Raw genomic sequence first — 22,536 nt, 5'->3', positions numbered from 1 at the left:
TAAGCCCTATGAGTTTCTGTTTGTTAGATAATTGTTAAATCTCCCAACTGTTTGGTTATCCATATGGAATATTTAAATACAGAGTGGCTCTATCAGTGTTCTCTATTTCATGAACATCTCACATCTGAAAACATTCACCATTGGATTAAATAATAATGGAGTAGTTTATACTGTAAAAAGATTATGCTTTTGCACAGGGAAGAATTTTATAAATTCTAATGAAGTGTAGTCAAGGCAAAGCATTAATATGGTCTGGTTTGGTTTCTTTATTATTTAAAAGTCTATAAAATATCTAATTGATTTTGTTAGTGTAGTTTCCAGCAGGCGTCTAAACCCTCTTTGGATAGAAAAGCAGACAAACTGCCATTCTTTACTCAGCCTGTTTGTAAGCACTGTGCAGCTTCTAATCTGTCCAGGTACAGCAGGATTTCCGGAAGTGGTCTGCTTGGATGAAATCAAATTGCCTTTTCTGCGGGGAGAAAAGTTTGACAAGAGAATCCTAAAACTGTAGCTGCAGAGGTGAAGCAGTGTCCCAGCAGGGACAAAGGATAACCCTTGCTGTGTTATTTCTCTTCTCTGCCTCAGGAAATTTAAACCTACTTTTCCTCCATGCTCTTTAATAGCTTATTTACTAAGCAGGAGTGTGCTTCAGTATGATACGCATGTACTCTCTGTGGATGGATGATATGGTTTTATTTTAAGGAAGCAAACATTTGCTAGTATTAATCTGAATTATCTTGGCTCTCTTGCCTCTCAAGTGAGTACCACAAGACCTATAAGTAGTGTCAGTTTCTTTTGGTTGCTTTCAGTGAAACTGGATAAGAAAATAAGAAAAGAATCCCAGGAAATGCAATCATTTTGGGATTTGGGGTTTTTTTGGTGTTTTTACTTTAAGACAAATAGAGTTATTTTAGCATAACAATTGTTTGGCAAAAATCATGTATTCAGTGGACACTGTTTGCATATGAAATTTTGAATTTGAATCTTGGAAAAGAACAGAAATAAACAGTAAGTTGTCAGGATTCCTATTCACAAACTACCTTATTTTGGTAGCTGTGATAATATTTCCTTTGCTTGGGGTTAGTTTTGTACAGCATACTATCCCGGTAGAATTTCTAAGGCTTTGGTGAAAACTACTCACCGTTAAGGTATTTTCCACTGAACTTCAAAATCTAAATATGTGTTTTACTAACCCCGAGTAACCACCACGAAATTAAACTCTCTGTGCCAGCTGGAAATGCGATGCAAAGCTTTCATCATTCTTTTCCCTTTAGACAGTTTTTACTCTCCCTGCACCCTCAATTGCATTAGCAGAGTAGGTATGTTATCTAACTGACTGCATTACAGACAGAGTTCCATTGTTGTTTGCCTTTTGCCTGTTTGTAACCAGCAAACCCCACTATTCACACTGTTGTGCTAAGTTGTTTATGTCTCATATTGGCATCATGACAATGGAACACATCACAAGCATGTACAAGCCAGAGCTTTGGAGGCTTGAAACAATAGTGGTCTTCTGACTGCCAAAGTCGTCTTTGCTCCCTAGAAACCTCGCTTGCCAAGCCGGGATCTCAAGAGTGATTTGGTTTTTGAACTGTTACAACAGGAGAGTTGATCTGTTCACTGAAGAGAAAGAACAGCCCCGAAATACATTTCTATTTAATAAAGAACATTTTGTCTTGTGCTTAAATGCTGTTTTGCTTTCTGCATTAGGCTATGACAGTCCAGCATATAGGTAGCCTGGATATGTTGGAGAAGAAAGACTGAAAGAAAACATTAATAGAAATGGCAGTAACATGTTGCTGTTTAAATTACCAGCATCTTTGCTGATTGTGGAATAGCTGTGGCTAGAGCCTAGGAAATCAAACCTCTGGTTTGTTCTTCACCTGACTTGTTCCGTATGGCACAGCTACTGCTTTTCCCTTTGCAAAAAGGCGTTTTAGTGTCCATGAAGTACGAAATACGACCAGTTGTGTCTGATCTTTAGATTAAAATGGTAGAAAAGGCAAAATTATAATGATTTAATTACAAAATCAGTTTAAAACATACAGAGGAGGTATCTGAAAAGCAGTATTCCAGTGTATTTCATTTTCTGCACATGTGAAGGCTTAACTCTTAGAGGTTTTTTCTTTGTTGAGCTGTATATGAAGCTTGAAGGGTTTAAAAAGGTGGGCATGTGAGAGGAGGAGAAAGCAAGTGTAGAATGTCTGTGTGCATTTGCTAGTTTTATAAAACACAGAAGACAAGAAGCAAAATGACAGTATGTCGTGGTTTCAGATGAGATCATTTTGATGAGTATGAGATCATTTTGGTAGATTGTGGTATCTTTTCTAAGCTTTCTGTTTTGTTTTGCTTTATTCTACAGTTTGCCCAGCTGGTGTCTGTCTACAAAACTTTGGGTCCAGAGAAGTTCCCTTTAATCGAGCAAACCTTCTATCCAAATCACAAGGAAATGGTATGTGCAGCCACCAATACTAAATGTGCTTACTTTCTTTGTAGAACAGGAACTGTAAACACACAATTCATTTTCCCCACTTACTGTCTATTTTAAAAGCCATTTGAGAAGCTTTCGGAGGGGTGAGACTGGGTGACCACTAGAAAGCATTGTGATGGTTAACTGGAAGATTTTCAGATGTGAAGGTAGTAGTTTTCCAGTTTACAAACTTCAGATCTGAAAGAGCTTAACTACTTATAAAGACACTGAAGAACTATTAATGTACAAGAGTTACTTTTATGGTTTGTTTTCAACCTAGTCCTTCATTATATGTCCAAAGTCTTTATCTTTGTAGATGATACACAGGGCTGTGTGCCTGACAGTGTAAAACCTTGAACTCATCTGAAATCAGGGTGGTTATGATCTGTGATCTTCATGTACCTGAGCTCACATTGATTTCCAGTCCTTCACAGACATAAGTGCATTCATAAAAATCACACTTAGGACCTTTACTCATGACCTGGCTTATGCTGCAGACATTTTGTCTTTTCTTATGGTTTCTGAGGAGAAATTCTTTCCTGAGTATGTTTTTCTAGAGGAAATACTTTCAGCACTGAGAGAAACTGGAGGGAGGTTATTTGCTGATTGAATAGACTAGGAGAGAAGCATCAATTATTTTTAGACTATAATCCATTCAGCATATGTCACACAGCTGTGACTCAAGTACCAGTGCAAGGTCGTGACAAATATGCTAGTTAGCTGTTTATGTAAGGTCCTCAAGCTGTAATTGCTGTGTGTCTGCCTTGAGAATCTGGCTAGCACTTCGTTATCATAGGTGACATCTAAGATAAGCCTCGGTGACAGCAGCTGACTAAGATTTCTTCTGAAGTCTCCTTCCTCCCACGACTGTCTCATCTTTTGGTGGTAAACACAGTATGGTGCAGTTCCTCTGTGTTTTTTGATGTATTGCAAGAGTGTTGGGATGGCTCTTCATACTGCTTTCCCAGTTCTCTCTGGTTTCTTTGGACTGTTGGCTCACAGATGTTTCCACTTGTCACATGCGACACTTCTGCAAAGAGCTTTCACCACAGTGGTGTACTCAGTAAATTTGCTACACAGGAGTTTTGTAGAGCCAAGTAAGAATGGTGCTGATGTGGAGCAGCAGATCTGTATGTTGTCCCAGACATCACCTCACAATGGAAGGGGTTTTTGTTGATGGGTTTGTCATGAAAATACACAGCTTTATAAAATTTGTTTGGTTTGGGGTTTTTTTTATGCAAAAGGAGTGTTTTATGCCTTAGGGCTTTATTCATAACAGGTGGAGAAGCAGAACCACATCTCATATTTTGAAAGATGCTTTTTAAAATGGTAATAAGTTTTATACCTCTCTATTTTCCTAAGAATGCCTAAGGTTAAAGCTGGTTTATCATTTCCTGTGCAGAATTTATTTTTCATTCTTCATTATTTTATCAGCTATTATCCAGGCTCCCCAGAGACATGGTCATGCCACCAAGCCTGTCAGAGTTCAAGGAGTTCTGAATGATGCTCGTACTCATACGGTTTAGTTTTAGGTGGCCCTGCAAGAAGCAGGGAGTTAGATTCAATGATCCTTATAGGTCCTTTACAAGTTGAGATATTCAGTGGTTCTAAGATCTTACTGAAAAAGCAGGCCTTTTTAATGCAGTGCTAAATTGCAGTGCATTAGAAACAAAGAAAATATCCTATGATTTGGGAACAAGGATTAATGTCTTAGCTTTGAATTTTTACATAGTGTGACCCTGTAGGTCTGCCCATGCAATTGCAAACTGCCGTCTGGAACAACTGAATTCAAATTCAGTAATAGACCACAAACAGAAAATGTGTGTATGTGTTTATAAGGCTTATTTTGCTTAAGAGTATAACAACTATTTGAGTGGCTTTCCCCCTCTTCCCCTTGTTCCTCTACATAGCTCATTAATGTCTGAACTGATAAGTTACTTGTCTTTTGTTTGAACTCCTAAATGTTACTGTTCTCTACAGCTGAGTATCTTTTCTTACATATTTCTATGTAAGGAATGTTAATTTAGGGAAAATGAATGCACTTTGGTATTGGTTGCACCATATGTGGTTTAGAGGTGCTGTAATAGCTGACTGGGATGAAGCTCATTTGTCTTTTCCTTCTGAAGAAATTATTTGGAACTTCATGGCTTGAAAAAATGGCAAGGTGGTACAAGCTAACATTTTATTCAAAGTTCTAGAACAAGCTGTAAGATGATCTGGATATCAGAGTCTTCTGGTTGATGAAGGTAGATTTAGATTAGATGTTAGGAAGTTCTTCCCTGTGAGGGTGCTGAGGCGCTGGCACAGGGTGCCCAGAGAAGCTGTGGCTGCCCCATCCCTGGCAGTGTTCAAGGCCAGGTTGGACACAGGGGCTTGGAGCAACCTGCTCTAGTGGAAGGTGTCCCTGCTCGTGGCAGGGGCTTGGAACTGGATGAGCTTTAAGGTCCCTTCCAACACAAACCATCCTGTGATTCTGGGAGTCTATGAATTGAAATGACATCATGCTATTTAAATTTTGTTGGGTTTAACACTATTTATTAGTAGCTACCCTCATTTGTGTTTGCTTTTATAGAATTCGATAGTTACAGTTCAGAATTCAACGACAACAGTTCAGTGGTAGCTCCTCTTGTGTTTGCTCCTTCCCTTCTTATTCTCCACATCGTAACCTAGAGCTCTCTCCCTCCCATCCAGTGCAAACCAGCTGGGGTGGGGGGAGCAGGGGAAAACTCCATATCTATGTGACTTGAGTTTCCAGCTGAGCGTGCCAGAGGTTGTGCTTCTGCTCCTTTTGCTTCTCTCATACTGTGGTGATTATTTGTACCGAGTCTTCAGAGGGCAATAAAAGGTAAATAAACAAAGATGCTATTCTTTTGTGTAAAAATGGAGCTGCTTTAATGAAACACTTTTTGAAACAGAAACATTCATCTCAGACTGATTATACAGAATGCTGTAAGGCTTTTTGAACTCATTGCTAGTTGAGTCATATCTACAGCCTTTCCCTCGGTAATTAGTTCCCTTTATTTGACTACATTCCCACTTCTTATGTTCTCTGTCATGAAAACAAAGCAACAGCTTTTTCAACATAATTGTTGGACAATTTAATTAAAACTTAACTGGAATGTTGAGAAAAAGCCAGCAATATTCAAGGTGGTGTTTTTTCCACCGTTCACCTGTACAGTCTCCCTTCTCTGCTGTTTTCTCTACTCTTACCATAAGTCATGTGAGTCATTTTTGATTTAAAATCAAAAGTTGTACCAGGCTCTATTTCTGCTCTAACCTTTCATATAACGCATACACAGTTTCAATAAGCAAAAATAAGAAGTTGTAAAAATAAGCCACTGTTGATAATATATCAATGCCACTACAGTAAAAATCTTTACAGGGAAATAACATGCTGGGAATGCTGCATTGTAGGTAATCCTTGTCATAATCTTTACCACTGCTGAATCTAGGGGAAGATAAAAACACATTCTGAGAGGGTTTTTTTGTGAAGTTTTTCCTGCTGTATTTACTGATATGAGAAAAAAAAAAAAAACGTCTTTGTACAATCCATTGCAGGGAAGTTGGCAAGATTTGTGCCCAGACAGAAATCAAAGTAGGGAGCTGTTACTTTTGACACACCTCATATGGGATATCTTATGTCAGGGCAAATATAAAATGTTTTTAAAACCAGCTGTGGCATACAATTCATATTACAGTTTGTCCATAAATATCAAAGAAAACATTTATTTTTACAAGGTACATGAAGAAGGCAATTCTCAGTTGGGTTAGTTGAGTTTAAGGTCTGATTACTATAAAACTGAAATAGAACTATGTTGAGTTAAAAAGCAGAAAATATCTGTTTGCTGCAGAGTGCTATTCAGAAAACACCATTGCATCAAAATGGATTTGGAAACAAAGCTGCACTGTACATGTGCTGAATAGTAATTAGCCATGCTCTTGATTCAGGCTTTGTATGGTTATTAAACTCCTGCAGGCTTGTCTAGGAGTGCTTTTGGTTTGACCTGAGGAAATACAGCCTCGTTTTTAAGTCTTTCTGTAAATTAGTAATATAAGTGCTGAGCACTGTCGTAAATAATGCTGTCAGTACAGGAGCTGCAGTATCAATGCTTTTTGGGAAGAAATGTAGCCTTTGTATTTCATTTACTTAAGTAGCCATGGTAAGCCTGTGGTCCAAATTAGTGTTGGGTAATTTTTGGTTTGCCTTTAGCAAAGCAGAAAACAAGCTGGGCTTTACATTTGACAGCACAAATAGATGGTGTTTTAATTTAGGATTGTAAATTAAAAAAGCAAAACTGATTTCCAGTAAATAAAAAGAGAAATATTGACTATTAAGGGACATATATGCCTCAAAGGAATAATGGCCTTCCAATTGGCACTGCTCCATTTGTGCTTCACTGGAGTTGTGTAAGTTTAGCCACCAAAAAAGTAAGAATATTTATTCTCACAAGAGCATTTCAAACCTATCCTTTAAATACGGATTCATGCAAGTGTCAAAATAAACATTAGAAACATGAACAGAGTATGTCACCAAAATCATTCATGCAGTTGGTTTTTTACACGTATACATTGTATATCCAATGCAGCATAACTCAGGGTGTGACAAGATACATGGAATGTGCTGAATTTGATGTCCAAACTACTACTTCGTCAACTTTAAGTGTATAGGCACCTCTAATTCCATTCAAGATGTGCATATCTTCTTTGCAAGTTTAAGTCCCAAGGGTTTTATAAGGACCCTATAGCAAACAGAGTGAGGAACTATTTGGAAAAGAAGACCCTTGAACCGATAGACAGTAAAAACTCTGATTCCTAGTGAGCCCATGGGCTGGAAACGTCACACTGGTTAGCAGGAATGAGCACAGTGTTTGTGTTAAACCTTTAAATAGATCTACTCTAACCAAAGGAGAACAGAACTGCCTAAATCTCTGCCTGTTGTTCTAAAGTCTCCTGTGAGGAACACATAAGAGTCATTTCTAGCCAAAATTGGGATGAAGTAAAAGAAACCCAATGAGGAAAATTGGAGAGAGTAAAATATATCAGAAATGGCAGCTGTTCCAGATTCATACCCTGCGTGAGGGGTCTCATCCAGTTTCTGGAACAAGCAGTTGGATTACTGTCTGAACTTTGGCATTTACTGAAAGAATTTCTGAAGTTCTACCACTGTGAACTGAATTACTTTTGTAAACTTAAATATGTGTGAGATTAGTTACTAATTACAGTCATCGATTCATAAAAGTTAAGCCACTAAAAAAGTAAAAGGCAAAGTAGGTTGTAACACTTCTCTAGTTCATTAGTTACCAAATGCAGTATGACAGAGTACGATGGGTATTCATGAATCATTAATGTAAATTTAATCTATTCAATATGATCAAATAGTTGAGAGCTTTTTAGGAATCACTTGCAGTGTAAGTTATTCAATATCTATTGCATATATTTTTACATGAGTTTCTAAAGCCAAGGCTTTTAACAGTGCTGAAATACAATGATGTAGTCACATATTTAGAGAGGCATTATCAGGTGCTGCAGCTGCCATGATGCCAGGCGTGGTTTCTGTAAGTATAAGCAGTTTTAGCCTGTCATTACTTGTGGTGGTTCCCTAAAATGCTGAAGCATTAGAACATCTGGCTTTTCTTTCACCAGGGTATAGCTAGTCCATAGAAATATTGAATCAGGTAAGAGGATTTTGATTATCAAAGCTGTTTCTTAACTTAGTTATCCATGAAATTGTAGATAAAGAAAGCTGTGACTTAAGTAAAATACAAAATACAGAGCACAGATTGTTTTAATCAGAGAATTGTTCAACTTGTTTCAGCAGATGAGAAGATAGAGGGATTTTTTAATCTTTTTTATAGCACATTGTTATAACACTTTACATATACACTGTACAATAATTCTTTTGTATCAGAAGGCTTTCATACAGGAAAAAATAGTTCTATGAAACATTCTGTAGTTCATCAGAAAGATCTGGAATGAAACATGGGGCACTCTTATGCTGTAAGTTAACAGAAATAGGGGACAAAATTCTGGCAATTCGTTTGTTCTTGTACATTCATATTGGTAAAAAGGAAACTTGTTGTGCCTCAGAGGACACAGAGGAGCATTCTCAGCTTGAGCCTCTCTGTACAAAGCGTAACTTTACAAGAGTAGCTACCTCCAGGAGATTTGTTCCTCATCTTGCGCGAGTGCCAATTCCACAGACTCGTACTTTAGCTGTACAGGACAATTTGTTTTTGTTTCTAAGCAACAGATACATTAGACGATGGCAGTTCAAAGCTGTGAGCGTGCAGTGTTTGATGGAATTAGCCTCCAAGGCTTTCTAGAAAGGGATGGCTTTAAGGTTCGCCGATATCAATAAAGTCTTTCTCTGGGGGAGGACCACCTCGGTACCAGCTGCAAGTGCCATCACTTCTCTTGATGCAGGCATAGTGCTTGGCTTGGTGCCCGTACAGCTTTCTTTCTATCAGCCAGTCTGTCCAAAGGCACTCATTCGGTGCAGTGATGGAACAGGGCACCATGTAGCAGGTCGTAATCTAGAGGTGAAAAAGTACATGAAATCAGCATATTGCAGGTTTCATTAAAACAGTATTTATTCTCATATAATATAAAATAGTTGATGTATAGGAGAACAGTTCCCAGCAGGGACAACTGCTGATGCCTGTGAAGGGGGTCCACTGTTAGCCAGTGTTTTGTTCTATACTCACTTTGCAGCCACAGCCCATTTGGTATCTCTGATTAAGACTCTTCTTTTGAGACAAGGATAAATCATCCCATGGTTCAATGTAGTTGCATAAATGGATGAAGACTTTACCATCATTTAAAATTTGGCCTACAGCATGGAAAATAATAAAAATCAGGCAAGCAAATAAAACTGGTTTTATATAATTTTTTTAAAAATAAAAAGCTTTTAACTACACCAAATTGGTCATATTTTACAATCTTTTCAAGGAATGTAGCTAGAACCAAGAGAACTATTCTGCTGATGGTGCTAAATAAATGTAAAAGATTTAAGAATATGTTTCAAAGGATGCTGATAATCTGCCAGCAAGAGCTGGATGCAAAGGCAGCAGGATGTTAAACTGGATTTCAGGGCTCTCTAGAAAAATCTCTAATTACTTTGAACCCCAATCTGCACACGTGTGTTGTCTCATTAAGCATGTCTGCACTCCTGGGAAAAGCACTGCTGTTGGCTTCAAACAAATAATGATGCCATAGTTCCTATTTACTAATGACATGGTTACTGACCTTCCTTTGAAACGTCTTTAAGCTTGTTATAGGATGGAAAACATGTTAGATCCCAATATAACTACAGCTTTACACAACTGCATGTTCCATTGTGTTTGTATTAGTGTAGTATATAATATATTATTTTATCACACAGGCTGGCATGTTTTTGCAAACTCAATCTGAGCAGTTACTTCTGGCTCTATAGGTACCTTAGTTTTGTTACACTTTACCTGTCAAGAGATACTGTTTTTTGTTGTTAGCTTCTAGTTTCACACCACAGAGGGACGAATCAAAAGGGGTATAGACATACTGGACATCCTTGACCTTTTCAAATCCTTTAAACATCTGAAAATGATCAAACACAGAAAGTCACTAGTGGAAAACAAACAGGAAAAAACAGTTGCAAACAACAGCTGAAAGAAATACATGGTGCATCTCTTTTAAAGAAGGCTCTGAAGTCTGAACTGATATGAGGAAATACCAACAATTAGACCCCTTCTCCACACTAGATGAAACGTGTCCATTATTTTGAATTTTTAGAAGGAAATTAGGTCTTAATTTTTTCAAATTATATGGATTTAAACTGTGCTTTTTCAGTGGTTTTAATGGATTTTAAAAGCTTTCTTTACAATTTATTTTCTACTAGCATTTTCCATTGACAGAGTAATGCAGGGACAGCATTCATCTCCCAAACCAAACTTCAATTCTGTGATCTTATGCAAGGTGTTGCAGCATCGTTTTCCACAGCCAGAATTTTGCCCAATGCAGTCTTCTCAAATAACTGCCGGCAAATGGGATCCAACTCTTGGAATTGCTAGCCTGCAGTGCCAGAGCGACTGGGTTCAGGATCAAAGCCTGCCCAGTGTTCAAGTCACTGCTCCATAACCAGCATTTCCAAGTCTAAAAAGAATTCTTAAATAAGCCATTAGGAGAGCAAACCCAATTTACTTGTGTCCAAAAGCAAGAAGGAACCATAAGATGCTCATCACCTAAGATGAGCTCACTGAAACCCCAGCACTCGGGTGACATTGTGCTGTGTGCTGACAGCCACGGCCATTGGTTACAGGGCTCCCAGGGCAGCTGTGTCACTGGAAAATGAGGTTATTTGAGTCCTCTCAGGGGGTGTAAATAGTATGGGGCTCTAGAGAATACACTGTACTGTGTTCATTTTTCTGAAGCCTTATTTATGGAATAAAAAAGCCGAAGTTGTTGTCATTGGGCTTCTGATCCAAAAAGATTAGATGTGAATTTGAAGTACTCTAGGAGGAAAAACAAACACACTGAACCTGCCATCTTTGAAACTTGCATCCCCTCCTTCTGCTGCACTTAACCTTACTCAGGGTGTGGGTGCTAGACACGGGTGTCTAGTACACAGTAACTATGCCAGTATCATCTGATTTGAGTTCTCTCCGTATCAGGAAACTTTTGGTTGGACTACAGTGTATAGTAGGATGCAGTTTTTCTTTTAATGTCTCATTCATCTAAATTAACTTAAGAGGCATTATGCAGGCAACACAAACTGATTTAGCTATTAAATATATATATATCTCCATAGCAACCTATAATGGAGATCTAGTTAATACTTAAGTGAGTTTGGTGTTTGTTTTGTTGTGTTTTTTTTTTTTTAAATCAAAGACTAAGCTATTTCTGATTTTAACATAGTTATTTGTTAAAGCATTTCTTAAGATGATAATCTTTTGTTTAACTCAGTGATTCATATTTGATCTTCTCAGCTCCTGCCTCTTCTTAACTCTCTTTTGGCCAAAAGTGAGAAGTTGAAGGGTGGGACTATTAAAACTCATTTGTCTTTAGACTAAACTTGCATGTAACAATGCAGAGCATCTTTTATTAGAAAATAAATCTCTATGGTTTGTGCAGTCCTAGCTACTTGCCTTCTGAAGCTCAGCAGTCTTAAGTAAAGCTCTCGTACTGGTGTCTGAGTTTTGAACAGGCCTCTACTTAGAACAATTTGGGAGAAGCTCCAAAGCAGGTCCAATATATAGATCTATATCAGAGATTTCAGCATGCTGTTACTGAAATATGGTAACACAGACTAGACTTCCCATTGGTTTTTTGTGCTGAAGTATAAGACAATTTGCATTTCTATAATGTTACTGAAGTGTTGCAGAGTAGCAATGGAAAATTCAAGTGCTAATGGAAGCAAAGAGAATTGCTCTGGTATTTATATGCTTACTTCTGTGAAGAAACATTTCAAAATATCCTTAATACTTTAAGAAGACAGAAAGTGGCAGATGGTGAGAGTTTGGGGGTTTCTTTTAGCAAGATAAAAAGAATTGGCTTGTTAAAATGACTATAAAACCTTGTCAGAAGCCATGTGTGATAACCACCCTGTGCGTATTTTGTGATATTCTTGTTTACCATAGATTTTTCTTAGTAAAACTCCTGTGAGATGATCAACTGAGTTCGAAGGATTGCTTATTTATTGTTTAAACAGGTAGTGTTCATAACAAGCTAAGTGTTCCCAGTCAATGTCATAATACAAATCATATAAATAATACAAAATACTATTCTATGGAAAATGAGAGAAAACAGCCTAGGAAACATAAAAACCAAGCCCCAACAAACAGAAACCTCACCAACGCACATCAACAACTTTTAACTGAAAGAGACTACCCTGTTTCCTGGGTATTCCCAAAACAGGTAGATCATGATCTGTTTTAGATCACTGAGAGGCAGCTGGAGCCTTTTCCAGCTTAAAGCCTTTAAGGGCTAGACTGTAGTCATACACATAGGTTATCAGCATTGAACTTCAAAATAGCTTAGTGATTCCATGTACCTTTATTTGTTTGATTTCATACCGGATCATTTTGTGGGTATCAAGAGGATCATCACTGGCAGGAACCACCTTCTCGCTGGATATTTTTGCTCGAATCACTGTAATAAAGCAGAATTTTTAAATGCAAGTAAGTATATGCCTGATTTTATAGGCAATAGCAAAAATTATATTGATAGGTTTTAGCACTGTTTTTACACTTTACCAAGAAGTAGATTTTAAGGCTTGAATCCCATAACATTTTATAAACCATCATCATTATAATCAGTGAGCAAGAGAAATGACACGGCTGTTGATGGAAGAACTGCTGATCAGTTAAATAGGCTTGAAGTTAACACTCTGAAAGACCATGCCAGGCAAGATGAAAGCCTCAATTTTAGGCATGAAATCAGAAGACGAGAAGAGAACCTTCTTTCATTCACTTCTCTGAGACTATAGATTTTAGCACTTTTCTTAACACGTCATTAGTTGTGTTGACCTGTATAAATTAATTACTCCCTCTTTTGGCACATTAATTTCCTATTCTTTAAACAAGGAAAGCGTGAGACTTTATGGAGGGAGAAATGGTTTCTTTTCCTATCCATTTGTTTGAGGCATCTCTCTTGTATATGCTGTTTAAAATACACCAGGACTATTAAGCACAGAAAGTAACAAGATTCTAAGAATATGGTATATGGCAAAATATTCTCTCCCCCCGGAGAATTGAGAGTCCTAGTTTTGCCCAGTTCTGGATGCCACTGTTCCAGCTCCTCTGCAGATGCAGTACTTGTTAGAACAGGCTGTATCTGCAGGGAAAGATACTGGCAGAGGGTGGAGCAACCAACAGTCAAACCTCGGACTCAACTTCAACTCTATGTCCAGTTATGCAGTTGGGCAGAGATGGATCTCTGCTAAGACATTTACATCTGCAGGGACCAGAATTATCCTTCAGTAGGAGAGCAGCTCTCGGACTGCTTTTTTATTTTGCTTTTATTTTTCATGACAAAAGGGACCATTCCATGACAATTAGTGTGATTCAGCCATTATGCTTCATAGAATAAGTTCTGTTAGAAGGAGCCTGTGGAGGTCTGGTCCAGCCTCTTGCCTAGCTCACATCAGGGCACTCAGCTTCCCTCAGCCTGTATGCCAGGGTCTGACCACTCTTGCAGTAAAATCCTCATGCTTCCTACTCCCTGAAAAAAGTCTCAGGCTGATGCAGAGGGAAATCTTCCGGCATCAAAATCAGGCTTTTCCAAACAAAACCAAACAGTTCTTCAGTGCGTTGACCACTAAACATCCTACCTAAAGGAAGAAACACAGATTGCAGTTTTCCATACAGCCAAATAGAGGTCAGTCCCACCTAATAACGGTCAGTTCTCATTTCCTTACTTATTAGCAGAGCAAACTAGATGTAATAATCAACATGCTGCAGATGCCAACAGCTTCAAAGCTTGAGTTCTTTATCTTTTGGCACGATGCTTCCTCCTCCCAAGTCATTTAAACTCTTTTAAAGAAGCATTTTAGACTTACAGGTTGGATTGGAAGGAAAGAGTTCTTTCAAGTATGAACAGCAAATTCCTCATTTCAAATGGTGAGTGGCAGCATCTCTTTAATCATCTGCAGATGCGTTATGTTCCCACAAATTAACAGTACTTCTTAAATGCTTTGATCTAATTCAGATAAAAAGTGTTGTGGATTGTGTGTACTACACTGCTGGAAAGGTCAAATTAGAATCATGTTGGTTTGTTTTGCGATGCTTTCCTTTGCATCATGACTGCCTGAATAGAGGTTTTCTCATTAAAGAGTTCATTCAGTGTAGAAGGTAAGGGCTGAGTGTCCTGGGTTCAGCTACAGCAGTCATTTTTTCTCCTTCTTAGTAGCTGGTGCAGTGCTGTGTTTTTGACTTTCAGTCTGGGAACAATGCTGATAACACCGATGTTTTTAGTTGTTGCTAAGTAATGTTTACTCTGACCAAGGACTTTCTCAGTCTCATGCTTTGCCAGAGAGGAGGGGAAGCCAGGAGGAAGCAGAGACAGGACACCTGACCCAAACTGGCCAAAGGGCTATTCCATACCACAGCACGTCATGCCCAGTATATAAACTGGGGGGAGTTACCCGGAAGGCCCAGATCGCTGCTCGGGTCGGGCTGGGTATCGGTCGGCGGGTGGTGAGCGGTTGTGTCCTTTTCCCTTGTTATTCCTCTTATCATTATTATTGGTAGCAGTAGTGGTTTGGATTATACCTTAGTTACTGGAGAGCTGTTATCTCAACTCGTGGGAGTTACATTCCTTCAATTCTCCTCCCCATCCCTCCGGGAGCGGGGGGAGGAAGGAAAAGGGGGGGAGTGAGCGAGCGGCTGCGTGGTTCCAAGTTGCCGGCTGTGCTTAAACCACGACACTGAGACAGCAGCTAGGAGCAAGCTCCATTAGTTTCTTAATACCATGACATGGTTTATACGCAGGAAGTCTTTTCCTACCTACTCAATACAAACATTTGTAGAATAATTAAAGCTGCTTTTCCCTTGTGTTTAATATTGAAACTTTACTCATTTTCATAGTTTTATTAGATTCTGCTTGTTAGCATCTGAGAGAAGCATTCCAGATGATCGCTGATAGCTCGAAGGGTCTCCATGGAGTTACGCAAGGCAGAAAGTGTAACGTTCTGGGGGTTGTCATTAAGAAATCTTTTTCTGAGTATATAGAAGAAAATTAAAACTATTTTTACATTGTTTCATTCGTTTGTTTAAAATAAAGCTTCCAGATGGGGAAGGAAAACCAAATTGAGATTTATTTTTTTAAGGACAGGAAAGTTTTATTGTTACAGGGTGCCTAAATCTTTCGTTAGTTGGGTTTTACTTGTCTTTTCTCCTGAAACCAGACTCAGATGCACATGGATCTTTTTGGGCCTTTTAATTCTTCTTGGTTTTCTTTTTTCTGTGCTCTAATATTTTTTTTCTATCAGTGTCGTCTCGCTGTCTCCTGAAACCTCTTATTCATGTGGTTGCTTCTGTTTTTAACCACAAGCACTTCCTGATGTAGCATTCCTGGGCTCAGCCATCTCCCTCGCTCCACTCGTGGTTCAGAGGGTGGTTATAGCTTAGGATTCCTCCTCGTCTGCACTTCTTTTCAAGACATGGTTCCAAGTATACCATGGCTTGGCTTCTCCTCTGTTCGACTGAGAACAACCTCTGGTTGTTTAGTGTAATAATGTCATTTTATCTGTTGGACAGTTATTGGTTCCTTATGAGGAATTTACATATATGAACTGCATATGCATAGTCTGCATGTTCTAATGCCAGTAATTCAGTCTGCTGCAAATTTGTTCTGCCTTAAAAATATGTATGGTTTTCCAAAAGACATCCACTCCAGCACTGCAGTGGCGGGACATCATGTTTCTGTGGAGCTCCTATTTTAACTCATGGTACTTTCCTACAGTGTAAACCTTTCTCCCCGCTGTGCAGCTGAAGGTTGTCTCAGGTGACTCAAGTGGAAGGAGGTTAATGTGATGGAAGCCACACAGGGCTCGGGCAGAGCCTCAGAGCCTCAGTCACGCTGCAGTTCTTGGCTCCCACGAACTATGCTGCATCCGTAGTGGCAAGCTGCTGCCTCTGAGCAGCAGCTCTGAGTAGCAGCATTCTTCCAACAGGCGTCTTGAGGAGGAATCTGTGTTTCAGCTCTAGCCTTCAGTTTACTTCAGGCTAAGTTAGCTACTTAGCTACCTGAACAGAAATTTAATCTTCACTGATTTTAGGTGGTCTATTTCTCAAGAGGTCAGGGAATTTTATTTCATATCACACAAGCTTATAATCAGCATCAGCTTTGTTACAAAAACCTTGAAATGAGATTTCAAAAACTATATTGACAGAAAGAGAAAGTTGCAAGTTACTAAAATGTTACGAACAAGGTTGTAATAATGACTCATGCAGCTTTTTTTTTTCCTTACATTTATTGCCTCCATTTAGCCCTTACATTTAATTACCTAAAACATGAGGAGTGATTTTAGAGCACTTATGTCTACCTGTCTCTTTGGTGTTTGACACTTTGATTAAGGTGTTGCCAGATACTATTGCTCTTGTAGTCACAAGGAACAAGCGGCACAAGAAGAGGGATCTAAATCAAAGCATATTGTCACGTGGGTGGTTTGAGGACGGTATCACAGTTATTCATGAGGACAGAAGAAAGCATCCAGGTGTGCAAAAATAGAAAACACAAGTGTTGTTCTGAAATCGCTATCAGTCAGAGTATGCAGGATGAAATAAAGTAGAGCTATGGACACATAGTATTTCTGTATGTCATTTTGAAGACCTCTATATTCAAATGAACTTTTATCCATGAAAACATTCACATGCACAATATGCTGCTATTTCTGCTCACCCTTCTACTCTAAGATTACCTAAAACTTCTACCTGTCTGTCTAACAAAACTTTTTGGATTAAGGGAAATAGCACAGGAGCCCCATCCACAGAGACGCTGAGTTTATTCAAAACCTGACATTTCAATTCAAAAATTCTTCTTGTCCAAAAGTTGTGTGGATTTTTGGGGGGAGGAGGGTTTGTTGGGTTGTTTTGTTTTTTTTATCAAAAGCATATATAGACTTTTTCTCACAAGAGGTTAATGAAAGGTCTGCTCTTCTGGATTTTGCCTCATTGCAAACACTTCTGTGAGATCCAGCACTCTCTTTATATAACCAAAGGAAGTAAATACCACTGCATGCAGAAGTTGCCTCTGTTCCTATACTCGAGCAGTTCTGTTGTTCTGATCATAGGCTCCTGAAACCACGTTGGAATGTGACAGAGGCTCTAGTGCATCTCTCATGCTCACTGAAGTGTTTATGAAAAGAACATCAGGACAGTAGAGCCCAAGTTGTTTGTTTGAAGCTGTAAAGGTGAAGTTCTGTGCTCCAGCACAGTAAATAATTGCGTAGTAAAGCAGGAGACAACTGTAGTGAAGCTGGGCTCTGCAGGCCACCCAGGGGTGCTCTGCGAGTGGCCTTTCCTGTGCTGTGGTGACAGGCGTGTGTGACTGCCAGGTGTGTACTTTGTCCTTCATTCTAGAATCTCCTTTCTTCAGTCTGAATAGTGGAGTTATGTCCCTTCTTAGCTGCATGTATCAAATTCATAGTTCTCAGTTCACCTGGTGGTAATTCTCACTGGCGCTAACACAACTTCACAACATCTGATGAAGAGATGCCTGTTTGTTTTTAAAAGCATTTAAATTAACTATAAAAGGCTTGATTGATTTTATATGCTTTGATTTATTTTGCAGTATCATAAGGGAAACTTCCAGGAATTGATTAACTAATCAATAATACAGTACTGATGACTTCCATTTGAATATTGGGCTGAACTACTTTGCAATAACAAGAGACTGCAGTACACTGCTGGTAGTGCCACAGGTTACAGTACAGCCAGGACAAAACCCAGCCAAGAGTTAGCTGTTAACCAGCTGCATTATCTTCAGAGTGTTCACCTATAGAATTAAGAATAGGCTTTACTAACACCCTGTCACTCCTCCTTTATCAGTGATCAGTGCAATCGAGGAGCACCCCCTCCTTGTAGTGTAAAAGTGCTAAAGCATTTTGTATGCTGTAAGAGGAGAATGGGGGCAATTTGTCCAAAAGAAGACAAAAGTTATTGATTGATTGACATGAACATAATGTTTTAAAATATTTAATTACATGCCTAATGTGTAGCTTTACATACACTGGTATTTCTAAAGCAGATTTTTTTTGAGACCTAGAAATAACATTTAGGAGACTTAAGAGATTTTCCTTACATTGTGTTACAGTATTTGATTTGTATCAAAATGAAATGCCATCTCAGTTAGTTGAAATCTCTGAAACAGAGGTGGGAAATACAGTACACGTGTCTGTAGCATAGACAGGTACTTGAGCATTCACATACTATTCACTTAGTAAGAGAACATGCGCGTCCACTGATATGCGAAGTAGTTATGGAAATCTTTGCCTGTGTTACATGTGTTGCTTGGAGCAGGAATCACATCTGCTGCTTTTAAATGGAACAAAGTAATGAGTAATACTATCAAGTGCCAGTACCAGGAGAATTATGTTATGGCTTAATAAGATGCCCTTAACCTGAAATGTTTAAGGCCTCTTGAAAGCATGTCGCTTAACAGCAAATACTCTGGTTTCTCTGTTCATGCTGAAGGATTTGCCAATTGCAGGCTCATAAAAATGCCATTATTTTTTATCCCATTCCCATTTATAATTTTCTTCCATTTTTCTCTGCTCCGAGTCCAAAAAAAGGGCTCTGCTAGTGCTGGAACTCCATTTCACAGATTCTGAGTTGAGATGATCTGTACTGCATGCAAAAAGGTCTGTACTCTGCTTTCAAAAACTGCTTTACTTTTTATTGCTACAGTTATTTGGTTTTCCACTGGGAGGCATGTAAATCCTTATCTTTATTCAGGAAAACTAACCAGAGTTAAACTCTGAGGTAACTTGCACTTAGCAAATTGACTCAAATTTATTTGTGATCTTTCAGAATCTGGCTGTTAGGAACTTACTGCAAGGGCTTCATCCTCTGTTCATTATTGGACTAATTTTAACTTTTTTAAAGAAGAATTTGGCATCCATGTGGTTTAGGCTCTGTTCTTTTAGTTCAAAACATGCCTGTTTCATTCTATTCCTCTATTTTACATAGATACATTTTTATAGTTTTCAACAGTCATGATTCTTTCTATGTCAGGCACATCAGCTAGAGACCATGTCTGCCATGGGTGTCCAAATGCTTTACCAGCAGTTGGTTTTGCTGTGTTTGGGGGCTTTCTTAATCAAAATTTGCTGGCCAGCATCATCACCTCTGAAAAACAGTTTGATAGGATTCATGTATTTTTCTGTTCTTCTACAGAAGATCTTGGGCGGGGGGGGGTGTAGGTTGGAAGTTGAGTCTAGGGGCTGAATGAAAGCTGATGCATTTTGTCAGAATGGACAAAGATCAAAGTCATCAAAGATGACTCCTCAGTCCCCACAGGAGTGCTGCCAAACAGTTGACGCCAATACCAGTTTGGTGATGAGACAGATCTAACAATACACTGCTTTGAGAATAAATCTGGCACATCTGGCCCATGCCTGATGTTGTCACAGCCAACCAGTGCAGGTGTCCACACAGTTTTTGCTTTTGATGCTTACAACATACAGGAGAATGCAACCATTCTTTTGTGGTGTTGATTTCTGAATTCTTATGCAAGCTTTTGATTGTTTCAGACTTCAATAGAGAGAGATGATTACTTCAGGCTATTTGCTGAGATGCTAGATCGTCCTTTTTCTTTTGGCAGTGGAAACCTAACAGTTTTCTCTTTGGAGAACCAAGCAAGGTGTGATTGAATGATTTAAACAGCTGAAAAAGAACCAGTGTGTTCAGCAAACAGCTCATCTATCCATTTTCTTTTCAACAAGCCAGATCAGCAAACAGGAGTTTCATTTCCAATCTCTAACCCAACTCAGATGTTTGAAACTGCTGTTTATGCTAGCTAGGATGTGAAGGCACTTGTATTTTTCCTGCTTTGTATTTGGTTTCTGATATTCCATCAGTAAACGCTTGTAGCCATCTGTAAATGCTTGTAGCCATCTGTAAAATAACCAAGTCAGCAGCACAGTAATTAACTGAACAATAGTTTCTGAAATCCCAACAAAGAAAAACAGTGGAACTTCCTGGACTGTTTGGATGCAAGAGTTCGGGATCTGTAACCACAAGAGAGCTTATTGAAGAACGTAACTATAACAATAGCAGGCTTTTTCCCTTTATTCTATGGAAAGCAATGTATGGAAGAGCATTGCCTAGTCTTGGTGGTGCTTAAAACATGAGAAGGTAAATGTGATGACCTACCAATCACATCTGTAACTGAACAGTCAAATACTTACAGTGAAGGTTTATCACTAAGGAAGAACTCCATGGAATTTTTGAAGTGGAAGATTGATTTAAAGTATTAGGCCAGAATGGGGATATTTCATCATCATTGTTATTCATGGCATTTTTATTCAGAAAAAATTATTGCATTCCAACTCACCGCCCCCAAAACTCCAGGAATACTTCTGAAGTCAATAGAGCAGATACCAGGTATTATGTTATCACCATTTCATATGGATATTAGTTTGTAGGATATTACTGTTCAATGTAAATGCTTTGTGGAATTCAGTTACTCTTCTGTGTTTTAGTGACACAAAACTGTGCTAGCCTGCAGCCAAAATGCATTTCCATTTGATGCTTTCAGAACGTAGGAGGCCTACATTTAAGCTCATTAGGGCTTTCAGGTCAGGATTTTGTGAATCTCTGTGTGTTTTTGGCTCGGGATGCAAAAATTCCTTGTATTGAAGGCAGGAGTTGATGGGGTTTGGCTTCCCTGTTAAACCAGAAGATTATGTGGTTCCATTTTCTATTAATTAGGAGAATACATTCAATTATGAGAGTGAGGGTTTAAGATCTAGTTTTTACAAACTTTCAAACAGAGGAGGTGAGTGTGTTTTTAACAGATATGTGGTATTCTTTTAACTTAAATATTACCTTAAAAATAGCCTGATTTCCTAATGTTGTTCAAGGTCAGATTTATTTTTCTGCACTGTTTTTACAGCTGCTGCTCATGTTACCAGAAATACTTCACAAGCCTCAAATACCGCATCATTTGACTAGTAATCAACATCTGCCTAATTTCAGCTGAAGAATAACACTCTCTTTATACTCCAAAGCCTGTAGAACAACATACATAATGTTATTGTAGATTTCCATTCATAGCTGCATGCCCGTTCCTCCGTGCAGAAGAAACACCACATTATTGAGATATGTTTTAATGAGGAAGTTAGGGATTAAAGTTGGTGGATTAATAGGATTAAGAGCTTGGCAGTCTTTCATGTTCTGTGTTTTATATTATTTAATCTTTGTCTCTAAGCTTGAATTGTGTTTTCCCCACAGTGTGTGTAGAACATCAGGCTTGAAATCATGGGGTTGAGTTTCTGAGCACTACAATGCATGCTTTTCAATAAAAGTCACATAGTTCCTGAATTTCCTTATCCTGCATTTAGAGCATATTCAGCAATGAGTCAGTGTTACTGAGTTACTTCTAAATCAGCATAATTATTCTGAGATTTCATGTTTCTACACAATACTCAGCTCTGGTTTTCCCACAAAAGCTACGTTACTTTGCAGTTGTCAGCTGCGTTCTAACTGACAGGAGTGTCATGCTCAGTGGCTCCTTAAAATCCCGTCCCGTTGTTCATTTTCATGATGCCACCTCATTTTACAGCTCTGAAGCTGTTGGGAACACTGCCATGAAAAAGTTCAGTGAGCAAAGGGAAGGAGAGTGACTGTGTTTTTCCAGACAGAGCCCCGTTTTCATGCTTAAATGGCAGGGTTCTAAGAGCAGTAATTTACTGGAGATTGGAAATTACTTCTTAGAGATGCATGATATTGGCAATGCAATTCTAGTCTTGAATTCAGAACTGTAAAGTAAGTTAGGAAACTAACTAGACGTGGAATTCTGAAGTAAATTCTCAAAATGCTGGCTTCTGTCTCCAAACCTCAAGGAGATGTAGGATTATTCACAGGTCTAATAATCCACGTAATACTTCCTTCTCCCAAAGAGGAAATCAGCCTCTATCCTAAAAAGCTGTTTCACCAAGATTTTGCTAAATGTTAGCTGCAAATGGAAGGACTCATACTGCTGTTCCCATAGCAGCACTCCAACTATCCATTGAGAATGAATATTGAGGTGCTTTATTGATTGATACAAATATGTGCAGTTGTAAGTAGTGATCAACAGCACAGTATCTCTGCAGTCAGTGCAGTCAGTTTGGGGGTCTTTGGATGGTATTTAGAGGTCAGGCTCTGATGCCAAGAGTGTGTATGTACTGCAATTGTAACTGCATTGTAACAGGCAGTTTGTATGAGGGATGGGCCTTTGCAGGGCTGCAGATGTTTTTTCTTTATTAAGAGCTTCGCTCAAAGTGCATCAGTAGCTACTTCAAATTAGATAACTCCCAAGGATTCATATTGTCTTGGGGGTTTAAATTCTATTTGTGAATACTATTAATGTGTAATAAGAGATGAGTAAAA

At 38.7% G+C, this 22,536-nt stretch overlaps 2 protein-coding genes across 2 annotated transcripts in view; one reads left to right on the top strand and one right to left on the bottom strand.

Moving 5' to 3' along the window:
- The window catches only part of SYN2 (synapsin II), a gene marked incomplete at its 5' end in the record, with an annotated part of 22,220 nt that extends 18,250 nt beyond the window's left edge, over window positions 1–3,970 (top strand). Inside the window, 2 exons of the mRNA XM_010015052.1 lie at window positions 2,363–2,452; window positions 3,905–3,970. Coding sequence (XP_010013354.1) covers window positions 2,363–2,452; window positions 3,905–3,970 — 156 coding nt within the window. The remainder of the gene's footprint in view (window positions 1–2,362; window positions 2,453–3,904) is intronic.
- A 4,274-nt stretch (window positions 3,971–8,244) lies between these two features.
- Window positions 8,245–12,592, bottom strand: TIMP4 (TIMP metallopeptidase inhibitor 4; the record flags this gene model as incomplete). The annotated part of the gene is made up of 4 exons (XM_010015050.1): window positions 8,245–9,003; window positions 9,175–9,299; window positions 9,928–10,042; window positions 12,495–12,592. Coding segments are annotated over 4 exons (536 nt in total), but the record flags the coding sequence as incomplete, so codon positions are not given.
- Between the last annotated feature and the right edge of the window lie 9,944 nt (window positions 12,593–22,536).

This window comes from Nestor notabilis, unplaced genomic scaffold (assembly GCF_000696875.1).
Source record: "Nestor notabilis isolate BGI_N333 unplaced genomic scaffold, ASM69687v1 scaffold2835, whole genome shotgun sequence".
Taxonomy (NCBI): Eukaryota; Metazoa; Chordata; class Aves; order Psittaciformes; family Psittacidae; genus Nestor; species Nestor notabilis.
The sequence above is the reverse complement of the archived record's forward strand: the minus strand, read 5'-3'. Positions and strand labels throughout refer to the sequence as shown.